The following is a 21,332-nucleotide window of genomic DNA, read 5'->3' as shown; positions in this document are numbered from 1 at the left end:
TGTGGCTGAAGAGTACTATTATCCTTATTTTTTATATAGAAAGTTGGAAGGCAGATAATTTAAACCATTTATATAAGATCATGTAGAAAAGCTTGAGAAGAGACTCAGGTCTCCTAAATCCAGGTAACCTCTTAACCCTTGGATCATTGTGCTGTGTTTTAGGAAAGAGTACCTGGGGAATCAAGGTCTCAGTCTCTCTGAGACTGAGACATACCTTCTGTGGAGTTTTTGAGACAGGTCTGTCAAAATATCCCAAACTTTTGGGATGAAGCTCTAATTGATCAATCCACATGATCAAGGGTGTGTAGATGGGATGAGAAGGGCTTCTTTTGTGATCAGCGGAGAGGGACAAAAATCCATTTCCAAAGGGCAGTTTGATTTATCTTAAAAGATGGATCTAAAGCTGGGGGAACTTCCTTTAGAGGCGCCTGTCTTTCACTGCTATCTGTAAAGGAGACTTGGACAAGTATGTTAGACTAATTACCTAACACTTAGATAGCTGAAGTTAGGCAAGGTGAATCTTATCCATAAGTGAATCAATAGATTTTTGATGTGTCTGGATTCCTAAGGTTGCTTTGGGTAACTAACAGCTGTATTTCAGCTCCATGTTCCTCTGAGTCCTGGATGAAGTGCTCTTGGGGTTTAGCACCTCTTCCACTGGACATACACAGAACATATGCACCAACATATATGGAAAATATGTACCTATTTATACCTGGTTTAGACCATCTCTGAAAGGCAGCTTATGACCAAAGCCATGTGGCTGTTTGCATGTGTGCACCTGTGTTCGTGTGACTTATCCCACTCCTGGTGTATGCTCACTGACACGAACACTGACCAGGAATAAAAATCCCTTTTCAAGTCCCAGCTCTGACTGATCTGGAGGATGAATATTAACACCTGTCCCCTAAAAGAAGCCCCTAAACAGGAAAGTAGAGTTGAGAAATAAGAGACACTGATCTATTTCTCTTCTACATATGCAACCAGGTATTTGCTGATTCATTAAGTGAGTAGAAACAGATCACAACTTTTCAGCATGGTTGTATGGGCATTTACCTTTATTGTGGGAACATGCACAAGTCTTTGTTTCAGTGAGTATTGAATTATTTATCTAGAGTACAACATCTTTAATAGGAGAGGTGACTCACCTGAGAAACTCCCTTTGGCCTGGAGTTAGGCATCTAAATGCCTTGGATGCATGGGAGCATACAACCTCCATCCTTCTCCTCTGCATTTCCAATGGCTCTCTTAGTGACTGCCCACTCATTTGTCTCTCAATATAGACGCTGCACAGAGCTGGGGATTTTGCAAGGCAGAAACATGCCTGGAAAGGATGTTGCAATGCTCAAATTTGCAATGTACTTGTCCTTTGGGGAGTAAGACCTAATATTTAAGTAACTTTAAAAAAAAAGGGAGGTACTATCCTACATCTTTTAGGTGAACTGTGAAATTATATTCAAAGGGTAGGATTCATCTCTAACTTCACCTCCCTGAAAGTTAGGTGTCTAGCCTAAGCTAGTCCTTTAGGCTTCGTCTGTAATTCAGGCAGCAAGAAGGGCGTGTGTGGAGTGAGTCACACCAGTTTAAATCAGGTGTCTCAGGCAGCTGGAAGGAATTGCCCTCTGGAGATGCTTAGCCGAGAGGGAACCTACATAACCAGCTTAGACAAGATACCTGACTCTTAAATGGCTAAACAGAAGAAATCAAGGCAGAACTCAAATCTCGAGGGTTATATTGAAATCACAGGGGGGAAGATAAACTGTTCAACATGTAGAACAGTGGCATGCATATTGCAGTCACAGCTCCTCCATGTGAAAAGGATTAATCTATACAGATTAAAGTTACAATACTCTGTTGAGCCTGCCTGAAAAAAAAAGAGCAGGATGGAGAAAAAAGAGAGTGAAAATATGAATCCTTGGTCTTTAATCAGACTGTCAGACTAGCAGAATGATATTATTTTCTTACCTTAAATTGCAGTTTCTTAGCTGGTTTCCCTCTCCGACCAGAAAACAGTATTGGGTCTCTTATAATATCAAACTCTGTGAATCTGGAAGTGATCAGGAAAGGTGGTTTGTTTTTTTAAAGGAAAAATAAATTTCAGATTGTTTGTGTGAGACTGTGAATATTTATGTGCTGTTCCCCCTTTTCCCTCATTGCATATTTCACCAAGTTCATTTGCGTGTGTTACAGGATAAATCTTACTGGAGGGCAGTGGAAGAAAGCAGTAAAAAGGAAAAGCATCAATCAGTGATCCAGGGTAGCAGCAGGAATCGTTGTTCATTTTTGTACATGGAATATTGTTTGTTGAACTTGCCTGGGCTTGACAATTAAGAAACTTGCAGTTCTGCTGAGGTCAGTCTCAGGTGTTTGCAGATGATGGCTACAAAAGCCATTATGTTGCTGGGCTTCGATGACTTTGAAGCCTTGTTGTCACTGTGCTTTCAGTGGTATTCACTTATGAAGAGGGCCACATGTAGTTTACTTCGCCTTGGAGAAAATATTTTGTGACAAAATATTTATTTGGCAAAAAATGCCATGGGTGGTGTGAGTAACCTGAATTATTGGCAAATGTGGGTTGAATTTGGTGAATAATGACTTGTTTTGAAAAGTAAAAGTATTTTCTCTTAAACTTTTTGAAACAAAAGGTTATTCTCTTTTTAATTTGAAAATGACATGTTAATTTTCAAGATTACCAACATTTTAAAAGTGATGTGAAAATCACTGAATGTCTAGGCATGACTTACTTAACCAACCATCCCAAAACATGGTTTTCTTTTTGTTTTCATGTTTGTTTCGAAATCTTATGTTATTTTGCTTTAAGTTTGTTTAAAAAATTTAACTAGTTTTGCTTTCTTTTAATGTAAATCAAATAGTTTTTATGTTCAATTTTTCCAAAGAATCAATTGTTCTTACTGCTCTTATTGTGCTCTATGCTTTGCATCTCTTCCCATAATAACTATCAAGTAAAATGTAAAATCCTCATCCTGCAAACAGTTCCACTCAGACACATAAAATAGGAGTCATCTCACCTAATTTTAGCTATTTTAAATTTAGGTATCCAGTCTGCCTATTCTCAAAAAAGAGAGAGAGGCTCCTCTGGTGGTAATTCAGCTTTTCCTAGGCTACTATTTTAGGATGGACTGATTTGCCTTCCAGTAGCTCCTTCAGGCCACAGAGATTGGCGTTTATGTGCTTTGTCTGCTTTGCTATTTCTCCTTGTCCCAGCATTAAACAAGGAAGGAAATATTTGGAGTTCAAGGAAGGGGAAGAAGAGTCCTTGTCTGACCTCTGCAAATGCTGTGGGTGTGGGCAGCCTGAACCAGTTTTACTTTTTCCAAACCGTTTTTCTTTTACTACTTTCTAGTTACTTTCCATTTTGCTTCAGCCTTATTTGACCCACAGAAAACAGAGATGGAAACGACCAGTGATGCTGGAAGTTTTATGGCCGGTATTATTTAGGAGGTCAGATTAACTGATTATAATAGTCCCTTTTGGCTTTAGAAGCTGCTGGAGAAATCCTAACCCCACTGAAGTCAACAGCAAAACTTCCATGGGCTTCGGTATGGCCAAAATTTCACCCTGAGTACCTAGTAATGAATCTTTGTCATCTGGTCCTCCCCTTGACTTGCAGGATTGCTCCATGCATTACATTTTCCAGTGTTTTCTTCAGTTGTGGTATAAGTACTTCAAGACACAAGGATTTCTCTTTGTCCCCTGGAAATAGTTGCACAGGCTAATAGTTTAAGGAAGTTTTTGCTTGAAGAGTTGAGTAACAGAGCCAAAGTCTGTTCTCAGTTGAACTGGAGTAAATATGGAATAGCTTGTCGACAATGCGGAGTTACTCCTCTTTTATGTCAGTGCAACTGAGAGCACTATTTTGCCAATTATTAACTTTTGTTACATTATTGGTATTTCTGTGCATGTCAGGATTTGTTAATCTCATTGTTCAACATCAAGTAACCTTTTGCTGGAAACAGAGCGTCATTGTGAATTAGGTATCATCAGCTAAATTGAACCTCACCCTGTGCATTTGACAGATGGTAATACATTCATTAAGTGTTCTGTGGTTGCTTTGAGGTTGGAAAGTGCTATTTTTCTGGCTTCTAACTCAGGATTCTTCAGTAAAGTTGTATAAAAGCATAGTTTTGAAGGGGGAAGGAAAATCACAAAGTGCTCGTGAGGTTTTTTTATTAATATTGTTGTTTACTATTGGTGGGATGACACAGCAGGACTGTGATTGCTATAAGTTGTCTTTGGATGCCTAAGTAGCCCAGAGCAGAGTAGTGAAGGGTGAGAGAGATGGTTCCACCATGGATTTTGTATACACACAGGTAGAACTTCTTGGAATTTGAAGTTATATTAAATACATCACTGTGGAGGCAATACGATGCTGATACCTTTGTGCTTGGTGATTTCATTGTCCAGAAAGATGGTTTCCAGGAGTTCAGACATTGCAGCTGTTGCATGGGTAACTTGATGACAGTGCTCCTCTCGCAGAGCTGGTCACATTTGGGATCAAGTTCATACTGAAAGTCTGCAGGGTGGGGAAGGAATTAGAGGTAGAAATTTCAAAAGCAGTGTAGAGCCACATTCTCAGGCATAGTTCCACTTGGTGTTGTAATATTGAATCCTCTACCCTGACATTACCAAGACAATGCAAGGCTGAGATTAGACACTTCAGGAAAAGTTCTCCACACAGCTGATTTAGGGGTCACCTAAACCAAGTGTAGAAGAGAAGACTCCACTGACTACAGAGGAAGCTTAGTGTGTTTAATTCAAATCTACTCATTTAATTTATTCACTTCAGGGAAGATTAACTCCACCCATAGACTTGCAGTGGAGCCTCAGCTATTATCAACAAACCTATTTAGTTATTTAATGATGTTTCCAAGAGGATAAGTTGCCAAGGGAATTAGCTGCTTAGCCACTTCTGAAATTCATTGTGGATAGTATGTTCACAAATGGGGAATTAGTCACTTTTTAATTAGTCACATCTTTTTAAATGTCTTCATTCAGTCTAGTACTGTGACTGGTATTCACAAGGCCCCTGCCCTGGTGAGTGCCTGCTGTCCCCTATATTATCAGTGGAGACAATGTATAGTCATCCAGATTTTCACAAAATAGCCATAGTATGGGAGGTTTAGAATTAAATCTTTCTTCTGCTGATTTTGCTCAGTAATATGAACCCAGGCAGCTCTTCCCTCAGCAAGAGTCCCAAAACCTTCAGAGCTGTAGGATATTCTGAGAAGGTTATTTCTTTGTCTCTGTTCATGTTTTTTCACCTTTCACATAATGGTTAAATATCGGCCAGATAAGAGAGAAAATGAGAGGGTTAGTTTTTCTGACTTTCACCTGTGGTGTCAGCCTTCAGTCACGATCCACTGAATGTTGAGTCATTTATGGAAAGTGAAACAGTTCAACAGGAGAGCTGTACAAATTACCTGATACTTCACTGGTGGGGTCTCATCTGCCAGATCTGGGCTGACATCGCATTAAAACAGCATTTGAAACTCAGTCTTCCACTTTCTAGGAAAATGCTCTCCCTATACCACTGGTAAAATCATAGCACTTCTCCCAAAATTTTTTGTAAGGAAGAAAAAACTACCTCTCTCTTCTAGGGGGTCACTGGTGAATTCAAACATAAGGTGGGTTGTCCCACCCATGCCAGCATTAGACACTTGGCTTTCTCTGAAATGTGGCACTTAGAAGCCTCTTGCTTCAATATTTTTTAGATTCTTTTATGCATCCTCCTACTTTGAGTGGGGATTTCCCCGAGCACCTTCTCAGGGAACATAAGACTTCAAATCATATAGATAAATCTGAATGTGTCAGGGCATGTAGAAAGTAGGATTTCCAACATCGATATTTGCATCTGGATTTCAAAAAATGCCTTGGAAAACCATCAACAGGCTTTAAAAATCTGATCCTGTGCACCTAAACTCCATTTGAAATGGCGATTTTAGGATCTTAATTCTCTTAGCTTTTCAAAATTCTGTCGCTACTCAGTTGGAAGAAAGGCAGTTCTCCCTTGTTCAGTACTCTTCTGTTTTCATGGCTGTTCTGAGATATTTACTAGGATCAGAAGAGTTTTGATTAAATAAATGAGGTCATTGGTGTCACAAGTAGTGGTCTGGTTCTTGACTATCAGTATATGAGACGGTCCTGATCATGTGGTGATTTCACTGTGAGATATCAGGATCCCGTGGGTTCCAGCAGAGCCTGTGAATTAGGTCAGAGATGTGTTGAACCCTGAACATACACTTATTTCTGGCCTAAAGCTGCCGTATGCAAGCGCCAAGTATGAATTCAGATAGATGTTTTTCCCACTGTCACAAATAGGCTTCACTCCAGGCATTGTTTTTGAGACAGCCATGACGCACTTTGATATATCAGTAAGAGCAAAAAAAACCCCCAATCCTAATAAGTTCCAGAAAAGTTACATAAACACATCTCACCTGCTGCTCCTGTCTTCATACACACACCTAACTGACCCCACGGGTTAGCATGAAGCGTCTAATGTAGTACTGATACTGGAAATATTACACAGATGACTCCGAGAACCAATGATCTTACTGGGTGAAGGGGAAACTGGAAAATGCCCAGCGTTAAACCAGTTCTCTAAAATCTGGATGAGCAAAATTGAATTAAATCACAGTAATTTGATTCCATTGTCTCTAAATGAATTCATTGTAAGAGGACATAGTCTGAGGCTGACCAAGGGAAGGAGAACTATCTATTCAACAGGTGTTATGGGTCAAACCAAAAAGAGATTGCTAAATCTTTTGAGTGTTGCCACATGGGGGTATATTAAATGCTATGCAGTTATTACCCTTCAGTAGAAGTTGTGCGGCGGAGCACAGCTGCAGACGATTAAAGACACCGCTGCCAGCATCTGACAGCAGAAAGTCAGTGTCAAAATTCAATTTGAATTGATTAAATAAGGGATGGCAACACTTTTGTTTTATGGATGGCAGCACTTCAGTCGCTTTAGATGCTCTGCTTTCAGAAATAAAATTCTTTCCCTCCCTGCTATGTTTGTTGGGGTGTTTTCAGTTGGATCGCAGTCATTTCTCCAGTCAATCAATTAAGCCAGGATTTGCCACTGTGTCTAAGAGTCAGCCACAAAAGAGCTGGTATGGTTCCCTGGTGCTTGGCCAAGAGGCATCAGTGGGAGCAAGACATCAGGCAGCTTAATCTGACTTCCACCACTGGCACAAGGTTTAATGGATGTTAGGGCAGCAGAGAAATCATGTTCTGTGGTGTTCAGCTCCTGCTCTCTCAACGGCCCCATATGCACCGCCTTTCTCTCTGTGCCAAAAACACAGGGGCAGCTGACAGCAGAGCCAGCGGAGCTACCTGTGCCAGCTAGCTGCTCTACGCAGGGCAATCACTGCAGCCTTTTGAAGCTTGCGTCATGCTCCGTAAATATATTTATCTCCATAGGCTTGTAGTGCTACACCGCCTGAGTATCTTGACGCATTGAGTAGTCTCCCATAAGTTAAATGGCAGTAAGTTACTCAGAGATATAAGGTTTTACAGGATTAGGCCTTAAACGCTGACTCCAGGCCAGATCTGCAGCAGGTATAAATCACTGCAGGTAATTTTCACCAGCTGAAATTCTGGCCCTAAGCCCATGAGTCATGTTGTTATTTTTTCACATTGTAAATTCTTGCTGTTTCTTATTTATATTGCTTTAGCACTTTGGGGCACTGGTCAGGGGCCAGGACCCCATCGTGCTTGTCACCCTTTGAACAGAGATGCAAAAGACCCTTCTTGCCCCAGAGTGTTTGCTGTTTAAATAACATGCAAACCTGCATACAGCCATTCAGCTTTCTGCAAGTGCATTATTACAATCAACTTTTTCTATTATCCTTCCAGTAAAGCATAAGAACAAAAATTCTGTGCCTAGGTTGATATTTTTAAGTAAAAAATTTGCACTCTGCTGTATATTATGTCTAAGAGGCATTTCAAGGCTGGAATTTGTTGGAGCCAGCAGCAGTGTGGGACATGATCTTTAGTAACTGAAGTGAGAGGTCCAAAGTCTTCTCTCCATTGTGACACTCTGTTTGAGACATGTCAAAAAGAGGATCTGCACCTAAGTTGAACCTGAAGTGAGGGGAATCTTAACAGTGGCTGAATATCTCAACTCTTTTGTGTAGCATTGTAATTAATTATTGTTATATTACCTTCATTTCAGTTGGAGTGTGTCTTCCAGCTCCGTAGAGCTCTGGTTAGCATCTTTGGAATTATTGCTATTGCCTTTAATTACTCTGGAAGGGGTTTAAAAGTAGTAAAAGTACAACTTCTTAGAGCTGAAGTAATGCTAGAAAATTCTGCCTCATTACAGTCCTACCTGGCTGCTTAGAAAAATAAAGTAGCATCGTACAGGGCTCCAGTTTATTGTGTGACAGCCTCAACAGACCAGAAGAGTATTGTAGGTTGTATGTGGTTTATTAGTGTATCATACTGACAAGCTGTTCTTTTGTTTCATGATGTCTTTCACTGGGGTTTTTTTTGTGCTAGTCAGGAGAAGATATGGCATAACAGTTTCCTGTGTCCCCTTTTTCTGTTGCAGGATGAGCTTTACCCTCAGGCAACTAGGGTACTGGTAACCCTTGCTGGGCTACCTTGTCACCAGATTGTGTAGGCATTGGAGCACAAATTAGCAACAAAGAAATGGTTCTTGCCTTTTTTTCTAGATACAACCATAGCCATCGACAATGAGTGTTTCTAAATAATTCTTATCTGCCCTAATCACTTATTCATTGCTTTTTGGCAAAGCCCTTGAAAGAGGCTTGGTGAAGGCTCTGAAGAAGCTGGATGACTATCTGAGAACCCCTCTGCCAGAGGAGATTGATGCAGACAGCACCGAAGAGGAGAAAGTGTCTAAACGCAAGTTTCTGGATGGAGATGACCTGACTCTTGCTGACTGCAACCTTCTGCCCAAACTCCATGTTGTCAAGGTAAAAGATGTCATGCGATGGTCAAAGAAGCTGTATCTGACAATGAAGTGCCCTGCTCTGACAGCTGTGAGCTAAAGCCAACACGTGTTTCAGCAGAGGCATCTTAAGTCCTAGAAGAACAGAGTTTTAAACACACTGTTGGTCCTCAGTATTTCCTATAGGTTAACTTAAGCAACTTTATATTTAGTACATGGGGAAATTGTCCCATCACTAATTAGTGGCAAAGACAATGTTAAGATCTAGGTATCCCATCTCTTTATTTTTACCCTGCTGGAAGTAACAGCATATTTCGTATTAATTAGTTTCCATTATTCTTAAGAGAGATGTCAAAACTTTAGTCAGTTCCCACCCATTTGTAACTTAAGAGCAGCAGTCCCTCTTTGCGGGAATATTTGTTCCATCTGGTATTTCACACAGAAAAGTTAACAAATCAAAGTCACTGCTGAGGTCCAGGATTTAAGGTGTGCAATGGTTGCTGGTATAGTGCAAGTGGTGTACATCATCTTGACTTCTAAATGTTGCATTTATTTAATTTATCAGATTACATGTTTCTTTAGAATAAAGCAAATACCTGGCAGACCTTGGCAAGCAAGAAAGCTAGGAATTAAAGCCAAGTCATGCATCTAATTTGGCTCCATGAGCCAAAACATAAACTAAGCCTGCGAGCTGACTGCACACATGCAAAAAAAAAAAAAAAAAAAAAGTAAAAAAAAGTGCATAAGTCACCAAGTAAGAAATGTGATAATATCCTCACAAGTTTAGCTCTTTCTTTGGCTCATCTTCACTGTTGACGTTGGAGTCAGACGATGCAAAATGAATGTGTGGCCTCTCACTGGTTGCTGTCTCCTTAGGATGAAATGAAAGATGTCAAAAGAGAATTAAAATCTTTCTCAGACAAGCATAGCCATAGGATATTGCCTGAAAACCATTTTACAGATGGAAGAAAAGGGTAAAGTATTAGGACTTTCTCATTTGATGGAAGATGTGCGCTGGAAATTGTGAAAATCTTGACTTAAGTTGCCCAGCAGGTTTTATCTTCCCCATGTGTGTGTGAAGCATCATTGAAGGCAAAAATGCTTAATTAAATGCAGTTTAGGACAAGATTTGGACTTGCAAATACTGAGTGGATCCTGGTAATAAAAACAAATCACAGTCATTTCTGAGAACATGACTGTCCTAAGAAATCTGAGATAGAAAACAGCTCTACCATGTGCTTTAAAAATAAAGGGGAACTCTGTGGCACATATGTATGTAATTTATGTCCAGGAACAATTTTATACTGTCAGAAAAATTAGAGATTGGAAGCACTCATTAAATCAGCTAATCCATCCCTTCCTATCAGCCAGTTCATTCTGTCACCACAGGATTATTCTATATGGTATATTCTTACAGGAAAACTGAAATATCCCAATCCAGCAAGCTACTTAACCAACTAGCTTTAAGCACAGATTAGTCCCACTGACTTCAATGGGACTATACAGGTGCTTAAAATTAAGTATGCACTTAACTATTTTCCTGAATAAGGGCCTGAGTGTTTTTAGAAATAGAAAATTTCCCTTGATAGACAATTTCCTAGTCTAAAAAGTCTTGAAATAACCATTTTCTCCCCCAGTTTATCCTAATACTCCTGTTTCTAATGTCTGCAGACATTAGGAACGTCTTGGTTTCTCAGTCTTGGTACCCATACCACCCTGAATTCTTCCTTTGCATGAACACAGATATGGCCTTCCAAAAGCTGTAGGTGGTTACATCCTCTGACACCATTGGCTAGGCAAAATATATTACATATATTAAAAATAGAAATACAGTATATATAAAATATGATATAATGTTAAATATAAATATAATAGTATGAAAATATGTTATATATAATTGTTACTAATGCCTTTCCCCTAAATCTATCTTCCTTTTCCTGATTCAGCTAATCAGCTCTTTCTGATGTGGCTTCTCATCTTTAAATGACATACCTAAGACTGGTAAAAACCACCAAAAAACTATATGGTAAAATTAATGAAATTCAGTGACCATAAGAGTAATTTGGTGACAGTAGCCAGGCCATTGATTTAGAGTGTCCTTAGGCCAAGTAGCATCCTTGCAAGACAGGGGACAACCAACAGTCACTTTTCAGGCTTTTCTATTATAAGCCTCTGAGTCTTTAAGCATTCCTTTACTTTGCTATTAATTATGTGACAAGAAAGAGTAACAAGCTCTCTAAAAAGGAATCTGGAGATATATCACCATCAAGATGTTTTTTTTCCCCTTTTTTATCTTTGGTTTAGATTGTTGCAAAGAAATACCGCAACTTTGAATTCCCAACAGAGATGACGGGGCTGTGGCGGTACCTGAAGAACGCATATGCCAGGGATGAATTCACCAACACCTGTGCGGCAGACAAAGAAATTGAGCAAGCCTACGCAGACGTGGCCAAGCGGCTCAGCAAGTCTTAACTGACCTCAGCAGTGGCTCAGTATCCCCTTTTACAGACTCTTCTCCTTGTTGCCTTAAGATATACTTTATCATTATGTTATCTAGTTGGCATCCCTATGACTTCACCTGTTCAAGTGTATTGGTCAGGGACAAATCTGCTTCTCCCTGGAGAAAAGAGAAGGCAGCTCTAGTGTGGGGGGTGGAGACCCTTTGAAATCTGAACCTAAGATCTGGCTCAACTAGTATTATTCGCAATCAGTATTGGAAATGAGTCCACTTTACTAGTTTCTTGTTTCATGTTGGGGGCATATCACCACCTGTATTCTTTGGAGTTTTAGAAGTAGGACATTAGCTGAAATTTCAAGTAAGAGAGTTAGGAACACATAGCACTGGTTCTTCTGTAGGTTATTTCAAGGACGCTTTTTCTCCCAGTGCTACTGAGATCCTTGAGGCAGGAGCAAAATAGGAGAGAGAGAGGGGGTAAAAAAGGAGTTTGACCCTAAAGGAGAAATGCTCTTAGCAGTTATATTTTAAAAACTCTCTGAATGCATATTCTGTCTTAGCAGGCCCAAGAGTTTATAGGGTATTTATTTTTAACTTGGCGCAAGAGGGGGAAGCCTGAGTGAATATGTCAGACTTGCAGATGCAACTTTGCATAAAATTTGCATGATGCTGTTGGATTCGAATGTTTAAAGCAAAAGAGAGTGAAAGAGCAATTGAGCAGGCAGCCCTTGGAAGAGCGAGGCTCGTGCCAAAATGCCCAGTGGATCTGCTAGTTGGTAGAGACACACAGACACAGCAATAATGGGGGCAGCATATTGACTCCAGCGACTACAGAGGGAATTGGCACAGCTAACCGAACCACGTAGGATATTGTCATCTTGACTGTATGGTTGCCAGTTCCTTTATAATTGCTATCTTGGGAAACTTGGATAGGCAGGAGAAAGCTGTCGCTGCACACGAATTCCAGGCAGGGGAAGTGCTTTCTTCGTGTTGGGCTCCAGATGGGTCACTTTCAGGCACTCATCATCTCACCCCAGGAGAAGTTTGCTTTGAAAGCCTCAAAGAGGACAGGCTAAACCAGAGAAAGGCACGTTTCCAGCCAGAAATCCAGCAAGAATGCTAGCAGAAATCCATGCATGACGCCTTAGTCGCGCTCATCCAGGATTTACTGATCCAGGTTACACGATTCTGAATTAGGATTGTTTTCTAAAACTGATTATTTTGTTCTATCTGTAGCTCTGCCTGACACAATCTGCTTTATACTCGTGATTATTTGCACATTAGTTACTTCAGCAAATTCAGAATGGCAGCTCTTTTGCATGACACTCACGTGCCCTGATATGTACAGCAGTGCGCATGCCTCTTGATATTCAGTTTGGGGGGATTTATCATTGTTTTCAAAGATAAAATAAAGCTCAGCTGTAACCCGATGTGGCTCCCCTTCTGATCAGAGCTGCTAGAGCTGCACTGATTTGAGGGGGATCCCAAGCTGGTGAGCTGTGACTGAGGGAAACCTTGCAGCAGGCTTGTTTGCAGCCAGAGAGCTGGAGAACTGGATCCAGCATCAAAAGCCAGCCTCTGCCGTGTGATGCTGATGACAATCTGAAGCCATCCTGTTGCTTTGGTGGGATTATTCCACTTTTCACACTAACCCAGCTGGGAGCAGAATGTTGCTCGTTGACTGTGAAGATAGTTTGTGGTTGACTATTGTTTCACATGCAATGGTCAATTTGTTCTGAACTTTCAAAAACTTGGAAGAAAACCCATGAACTCCCAAGTCTTCTCCTAGAATGGGCTAGACTGGAGTGCAGAGGCTCGTACTCTTTAAAATATTGCTGAGAAATCAACTGGCTCAGAGAACACTAATAGCAGCCAGAAAAATCTAATGAGATTAGAAGTGTCTGCACAAGCACATGTGGCTTGTTAAAAACATTTCTTCATGAGATTGGAATTATTTGTGATTTTTTTTTTTTTTTGGTAAATTAAGGCAATTATTTATTTATTTATTTTAATTGACTCAGTCCTTTCCGTCTGTCTTTCTGATTTTTTTTTGACTCAGCATGGTGGTCAAGATGGCTCTGTCTGTTTAGAAAAGTGTTATTAGTAATGCTGTGCAAATTATTTTCTAGTGAAAAGTCTTCTATCTGATTAATGGTCACTAGGATTTTTTTCCTCTCAGTATGATTTGGCTTGGAGCATGCTGATCAACAGAATCTATATTTTTCTCAGTTGTCTTTTTCCAGGTTTATACTTCAGTTAGTGGCTTTGCTTAATCACAGTTGCAGTGAATCTTTGAATAAAGACGCAGAGGCAGATGCAGATACTTGCTCTGTGCTTATTACATTTAACTCCTTAGAGAAGGTTGTTCAAACGTGCAGCAGATCTCAGGCAGGGTAACTGAACCAGTTCAGGGTCTGTCCTGATTTCCGTCTCTGAATCTTCACCAATTTGCTGAATCCTGTGGCTCTGAAATGTTCTAATACGTCTTTCTTTAGTTTTGCTAGAAGAGGGCCAAATCAAAATCAGTTCATCTCAGTGACCTCAACTTGCATCTGTTTTTAAAAAATTATGTTTAAAAATGGTTGGGCTTATACCAAAAAGAAAATGAGTTGTTAGTGCAATGAGCTTTTTCTAAGATGATTTGCATGTTCTTAAAATCTTTTTAGGATTTCATTATAAAATGTGAAAATCCCCAAGCTACCTACCTTTTAATTAATAATAAAAAAATTCCTTAAATATCTTCATTTTTCTAACAATATCCCCCCAAAATCTAGATAAAATATGTTGATGGATGTGAGAAAGAATAAGAGGGAATTGAAACTGTTTTCAGCTACCATGCCTGTTCTGTCTGAATCCAAGTCTCACTCTGCATCCTAACTTTGCATTTTACTCATAACTCTATTATAGGCTGATCCAAGATTATGGACAGGTTCAGGCATTCCCTGACCTTTGTTTGGGTTTGAAATCCAAGCTCATGTTTTCAGATCTGTAGTTTTCACTCACCTTTGTGCTTTTTGGCTTTAGCCATAGTCAGAAGCAGGAAATACTGGAAATCCTACATAGAAAAGTGTTTTGCTAAGATTTTGAGCTCAGTTCTCAAGACTCAGGATCCATCACCAGTGAGATTTTAAAGGGCTCCAGACTCCTTTAGGCAGGGTATTTTTGGTGACCTTCCATTGTATTTAGAATTATAAGTAATAAATATTAATCATACAGGATTGTGTATCTACATTGGGAAGGCAGCATTTCTGAAAAGAATCTAAGTGACAAGACAGACATTGCAGATTTACAATAACTTTGTTCATAAATTTTTTGCAAGATGTAAAGAAAGACATAGTGCAGAGGGGGAAGAAGCCAACAATGTGGATTTAATCATCTACATTTCAGAAATGCAGACCAAATGTCTGTAAAGATGTCCATTTCATACAAACATTTCTTAGATATTTATTTCAAAGCTCCCTGTTCAGTCAATCCAACACTCCATTCATATTGGAACTAATATTGATTTTTCTTCTATTAGCAGTGGTATGGGAGTGCTAGAGGATCTCATATATTAGTTACTCTTATTCTCTGTTAGACTATTTGAATTGCCAAGAGGTCATCTTACTGTACAGGTAGGACTAAAGAAGTATATGTTTCAAGACTATTTAAATGAGGGCTTCTGACAAACATTTTTTCCAATAGAAAGAATCATATAATGATATAGCTTTATCAGGTCTAGTGTGCAATACAGAGCTACAGGTTTACTCCTATGTTTGCATCAGCTGAAAAGCCGCTGCCAGGGAGAAATGACAGTCTACATCACAAAGAAACTAGACAACTTTGTTTCCTACAAGAAAGTCCAGCTGAATTTCACATAGCATTTATTTTGAATATGTATCTATTTTATTTTAACCCCTAGCCACCTTTCCTCCTCTCTCTTCCCTGCTCAAAGTAACTCCAAGTTAGCCATAACCATTCTGCTATTTCCTCAGTGCTAAGTAGCAGGTTGCTCATGGATGGGCACATCCCACACACGGGGAAGCGTGTTTTAGCATAACCCATCCATCTTGTGGCATGAAGCAGAGAGAGCCCCCTTTCTGCATCGACTGAGTTTGGCTAATTAGCTGAGTTTAAAGTATTGCAAAAAATTAGGCAGTGGAAATCCCACTCATGTAAAGCTCCAGAAGCACATGGAAACATTCAGTTTTTAAAAAGAATTGGTGTTTTAAAGAAAAAAATAACCCCAAAGTCTTGTGTCCTCCTTCATGTGTATTCTTTTAAGCATCAGGAAGTTTGCATTTGTTTATTATTCTGCTAGATATATTCATTATTCTTGAATTGCTTTCGATATTAAGAAATATTTTTGAGCCTTTCTGCTGAATCTTTCATCTCTTCATTAATTTTGATGTCTGCAATGACCTAGTAATTCCAGAGGAGGCAGGAAAGCTGTGAAGCTTATACTTGTTGAGAAGTTGGAGGAGGTAATGATTTTTTTTGGAGAAAACAGTATTAAAAGCATTTTCAAAAAATGTGTCTTTTCATCTGGGCTACTTTAACCAAGAGTGATAGACTGTTTAGTCTGGACTGTGATGTTCAGCACAGACCTGAGCAAGCCACCGTGTTTAAGGTGGCTTTGCCTAGGGATTTCCCCAGGATACATAGAGATGTTCTCTCTGGGTCACAAAACTTCCTATTTCCTTGGTCAGGAGGGATCTGCTGGTTTGTATTGGCACTGAACTATGACAGCCACTAACTCAGTGCTAAGCAGTGAAAAGAGGGGTCCCGTTCCCTTCTCTTCCCTTCTAGCTCATGTGCAGGGAGAGCAGAAAGCATTAATCTCTTATTTCCTTGCCTCACATCCCAAGCAACACTCCAGCCCTAGGAAAGCACAGAAACCTCATCCAACACTGGTTTTCAAAGCTTGATCAGTCCATGTTTTAACATGTGACATAAAGGTCTGAAAGGCCCCGTGTAACTCCTCAGGCACTCACCACGCAGCGTTACAGGACTCGGCAGCGTCTCAGAGACTGCAGCCATCACGTTATTCCCCTGTTGCCCCAAATCATTCCCCTTTCACCATTTATTGGAGAGATGCTAAAGCTGAAAATACTCCAGAGGATGCACTTGAATGTGGTGTATTTTGAGCTGTGCTCATCAGCTAACCAGCTCTGCATGATGACATTGTCGCAGCTCAGCAGGTCGTGCCTCTGCTGCCAGGGACGACCCATCGCCTGTTGGAGTAGTCGCGCTCGGGTGGGAAACGCTGAAGCTGCTCAGCCAGCGATGGGGCAACCATGATGAAAGGTTTCAGTGCCACCTTTTCTCCAGCCCGGCTCTCTAGCTGATGTGTGTTAGCAGCTCAGCTGGGGCCATGATCCAGCACTAATGAGCATTTCTAGCTTGCAGCATGTGAATAGAGACTACTCATGTGTTTAATGTTAAACATGTGCTTGCCTGCTTGCCTGGATAGGGGCCTAAAAGTCATGACAGAAAAGCCTATATTAATGAAGAGCATTATTATTCTTTCCTTTGAAATCCGGTGGCAGAATTCCCAGTGGGGGAATTCCCAATAGGAATTCCCAGTAGAGCCCAAGGCTACATAAGCATGAAGATGTTTCAAGCGTGAAGATGTCCTCAGAGAACAGAAAACACTCAAGCAGAAAAGGAAGCGGCAGTGATATATAGAGTCTTCCTACAGAAGCAGGACAGGGGACCCAGCCCTGTCCCAGTGGTAACTGGAGGGGCACCACCAGTGCTGTCAGGCTCCATTCTGGTTTGTCATGGGGAGGTTCGGGGTGAACTGGGACCAGGCCACGCTGACAGTGTAATGGCGAGGCGTGTTCTGCTATATCTCCAACCACGCTCCCTATGGTGGTACCCCGCAGTATAACGATGCCTCCATTGTGTCTGCCTCGCTCTTATTATGAACTGGCTTGTCTAAAGAAAACTAAGAAGGGTGGGGGAATTTTTTTTATATATGCATGGAGTAAAAACAATCCAAATATGCTTTAATGGTTCTCAACATGATACTGTCAATTCTCACCACAGGGTGGAATTTGTTAGTGGAAATTAAATTAAATTAAATTAAAACAGAAAAGCTTAGCTATTGCTAATGGGTACTACTGGGAGTCCTAAAAACAGTTTGCAGTGTAGAACCATAGCAGGAGTGAACATCCTTTAATTCCCAGAATCACTTGGGTTTCACAGGGTCATTTCAGCCTATTCTGCTGCACTGCTGAGAAGTTGCTCTTTCCCTGTCTCCCTAGGTCTATAAACTCTGAAGAATTTGGGAAATAGCTACGGGCACCACATTAATCTTTCTCTTTTTCACTTTTTTTTTTTCCCTTCATTAAATTAACTACTTTAGTTTGGAAGTAAGCAATAAGTAAATAGAATTTGCAAATAGCAGATTTCTCTACTTTTTCATTAAGGAAGTTTTTAAGAGCTTTCAGGAAATGAGAGGTTATCCCCAGCTTTGGGAATAAACTGTGGTATAAAATATATATAGAAGTGTGATTCTGATTAAATAATTTAAGCAGGAAGATTACAGTTTGTTTTAAGGAGCATGATTAGGACTAAACGAACAGAATGCTCCAGAAATTGCAATAGAGATTTAAGATTCTGTTCCAATCTCCGTTGTTTTTTTTTTTTATTACTGATTGCACAACGTAGAAACTATATATATATATATATTCACTTTATTTAACTGCATTATTTCATTCAATAATGCTGTAAAGTGTGTTGGGATGGAAGGTGGCATAAAGAGGAAAACTTATACTCTTGAAACAGCACTATTATTTCTGTGTCTTTGATTTCGTTCCCACTGGAATAAACAAGAGCAGCACCATTTAGTTGTGTAGAAGCAGGATCTCAACTTCACAGCTCCAGATAGTTTGGCAGTCTCTGTGGAGGACGGGGTAATTTGCTCTTTAGCAATCTGAGTCTTGCAGTGGGCACAGCGCATTTCGGAAGGTGTCCAGGACCGTCCTTGGGTGAACGGATAGCGTTGCTTGCAAAGGACCACAGTGAATCCCCTGCTGTTATAAAATGAAATTAAGCCATCATGAGATGTGGACTGGCTAACCCTGAACCAGACACATTTGCCTGCAGCGCAGCCGCTAAATTGGTCTGACATCAGGAACCGCAGCGTAAGAGCTTGGCCTCAGAAGTGAGTCAAAGCTGCATCTTTGTCACCAGTCATTTTCTATTTATAACGACACAGATCTATTTTATAATCACGGGGAGGCACAACAGGAGTGGGCTTTGTTCTGCCTAAATCTCATTTCTCGTGCGGGTGCGTTTAAACACAGCCTTTGGCCCCTTGCCGCACACCACACACACCCAAGGCGGGCAATTCTGGCACAACAATGCACACCCTGTCGTGCTTGAATGCTCAAAGACTCCTGCACTGAAGCAATAAACTCCTGCTAAATGGCTTAAAAATGTTCCCTTAAGTGTGCTGAGCTGCCACGCTGCCTCACTTCTCATTCCCAATGCCATTTTGTGTCCAAGCCTTGGGTTTCAAATAAACCAGGAGTATATTGCATCGTTTAGTGCTGGAAATTACTGGGCATTATTAACCATAAGAAATTGGGGTGAAAACCCCCAAACCCTAACCCAACCCTCTTTCCTAGTGCAAAACTGACTGCTTGTGCATGTGACTGTATTTTCAGAGGCTATGAATAAATTCCCAGTAGCTGCTTGGTTTGGTTTCTGGAAAATGGGTCCTCATCTGTGCAAATCCTCAGAGCTATGATGGTACCCCCCTCACTTTTTGTTTTTTTTCTTTGTTTTTAAAAAATTGAAGGCTTTTGCTCTCTTTTGCCTAGAAATTTATCATCTAGCGATCAATAGATTTATTTTTGTAGTCTGTTTTCAGTTCTAAAGTCTGAAGATCAAAACCAAGCTGCATAGTGAGACTTAAGGGGGAACAAATGCTTTTTTTTCTTCAAACCCCACTCATTTTCAAATCCTGACTCATTTTGGGCACAATCCTTGTTACTTTGAGGGGGGTCTGAGGTTGAAAGAGAGGAAGGGGAGCCCACTGTACATGCTACTGTCCTTCCACTGACAGGGGATAGCAAGAACCAGTCTGGAAGTCCTAAAAGGTATATGGACACGTTTCCCATCTTCAGTGTGAAAGCAACCTGCACAGAGATCTGAATGGCCCTAAGCTGACCCACAGTTGCTTAAAAATTGCAATGACATTAAAAAGCAAAATTTGGGATGTGCACAGTGACATGATGATCAGGCACGGTACCACTTTGGGGCATTATACACGAAAAAAAATCTCATTTGAAAGGACACTCAAATTTTTAGCTACTGGCCCAGACCCAAGATCAGGACTAGATTTTTTTTCACCCCAAATGTCATTAATCTCAGAAATATCTAATGGCTGTTAGGATTATCACCGCCTGAACTTCTGGGGTGAAAAGCAAAATCAGGAACTCTTAAGGAGAAAGCAGGAATGACCTTTTAAACTCGGACATGGTAAGCTTCAAAGAAAAGACATTTATTTGTAAACAACTATTTTATCGCGGTTGACAGTGAAAAGAAGCTGTGCATCTAGGGGTCTCCACCAGATAAGAAAGAAAGACAGGATAAATTGCTTCACATACTGGTGATTTTCAGTTGAGGGACATCCTCTATTAATGGGTAATTTTAGATTAGACTGTAACCTTTTGGGGTAGGAACTACATATTTCTTCTCTGTATGTTCAGCTCCTAACACAACAGGAGCCTGATTAGAGCCTTTGTGTGCTGCTTTTAACCCTCGTAATACATAATAATAGGAATAATATAATTAAAATGTCATTGCAGTTCACCTTTAATATTATGATTGTGCAGCTGTACTCTGTCAACTGTGAATAAAATTAATGTCCTTTTTGTATAATAGCTGGTATATTTTATTATTGAAGAAACAGTTAAATTTAATTTTTAGAAGCAAAAAAGTATCTGCTCATTGTTTCATTTTAAGCTTTTGGATAAATAAGGAAACATTTCTTTTGTACCCTTCAAATGAGTATGTGTTAAATGAAGAAATCCACCTTCCTGAATTGGAGCTGTTTATAATCTTATATTCCAAGAGTGATTAACACCTGATAATTTGAATAAAAGTGGTTTATTTTCTCATTGGGTTATTCCTGAACTTTTGTTTAATTTGTTAATTGTTTTTTTTAAACAGGCAACATTCCCTCGGCTGCAAGAAAAAAACGCTCGCTCACAGCTTGAATACAGCCATACTCATCACTGGCTCTAAAAATCGATTTAATAGAAATCAAGGGAAAGTCAGCAAGGACAAGTAAGCTACGTCAGTGCTAGGAGAAGAAACACGGCCAAGGTATAACTCGTGCCCTGTCCCCCAGATGTTGGTGCCATATAGTTAGTGCAGCTGGTGGTACCGTGTTGGCCTGGACCGGAGCACTCTCCAAGGCAGGGTCCAAGTGCAGCACACGGGGTATGAGAAGCGGCAGGGTTATAATACAGGTCTATAAAATAATGGATGGGGTGAAATGGGGAATGATTATTCAGTATTTCTCATATCACAGATTATGTGTTCCTAATGAAATTATCAAGCAGGAAGTTTAAAGCAAACAGAAGGAAGTGCCTTTTTACAGCGTATAATTAAACTTTGGAGCCCTTTACCGGAAGATGCTGTGCAGATCAAAATGAATATGGGATTCAAATATGGATATGATAACTTCATGAAGAACATATCTGTTAATGTTGTTAAACATGAAAGTTTGGATGCAATTTCCAGGTCAAGAAGTCCTTAAATACCAGGGCTGGGAGAAGTAGGTTTCCATTTGCTTTATTTCTTTTATTGCTTCTGCTGCAAGAGGTTAGACACAGCTGAGGTAGGGCTGGGTGGCTTGGCTCCAGGATGGCCTTTCCGCTATGATACACAAATGTGAAGTATTGTAAATTTTATTCCAGCACAAAACTTTTAGTCTAGTTT

General features: G+C 40.2%; 1 protein-coding gene across 1 annotated transcript in view; it reads left to right on the top strand.

The window, feature by feature from the left end:
- Positions 1–20,506, top strand: part of CLIC5 (chloride intracellular channel 5) — a 60,000-nt gene extending 39,494 nt beyond the window's left edge. The window contains exons 5-6 of the mRNA XM_052809751.1: positions 8,782–8,963; positions 11,243–20,506. Of these exons, the coding sequence (XP_052665711.1) occupies positions 8,782–8,963; positions 11,243–11,410 (350 nt within the window). The 3' untranslated portion in view covers positions 11,411–20,506. The remainder of the gene's footprint in view (positions 1–8,781; positions 8,964–11,242) is intronic.
- Positions 20,507–21,332: the final 826 nt, after the last annotated feature.

This window comes from Harpia harpyja, chromosome 15 (assembly GCF_026419915.1).
Source record: "Harpia harpyja isolate bHarHar1 chromosome 15, bHarHar1 primary haplotype, whole genome shotgun sequence".
In the NCBI taxonomy this organism is placed as follows: domain Eukaryota; kingdom Metazoa; phylum Chordata; class Aves; order Accipitriformes; family Accipitridae; genus Harpia; species Harpia harpyja.
This window is presented reverse-complemented; position numbering and strand designations above follow the sequence as displayed.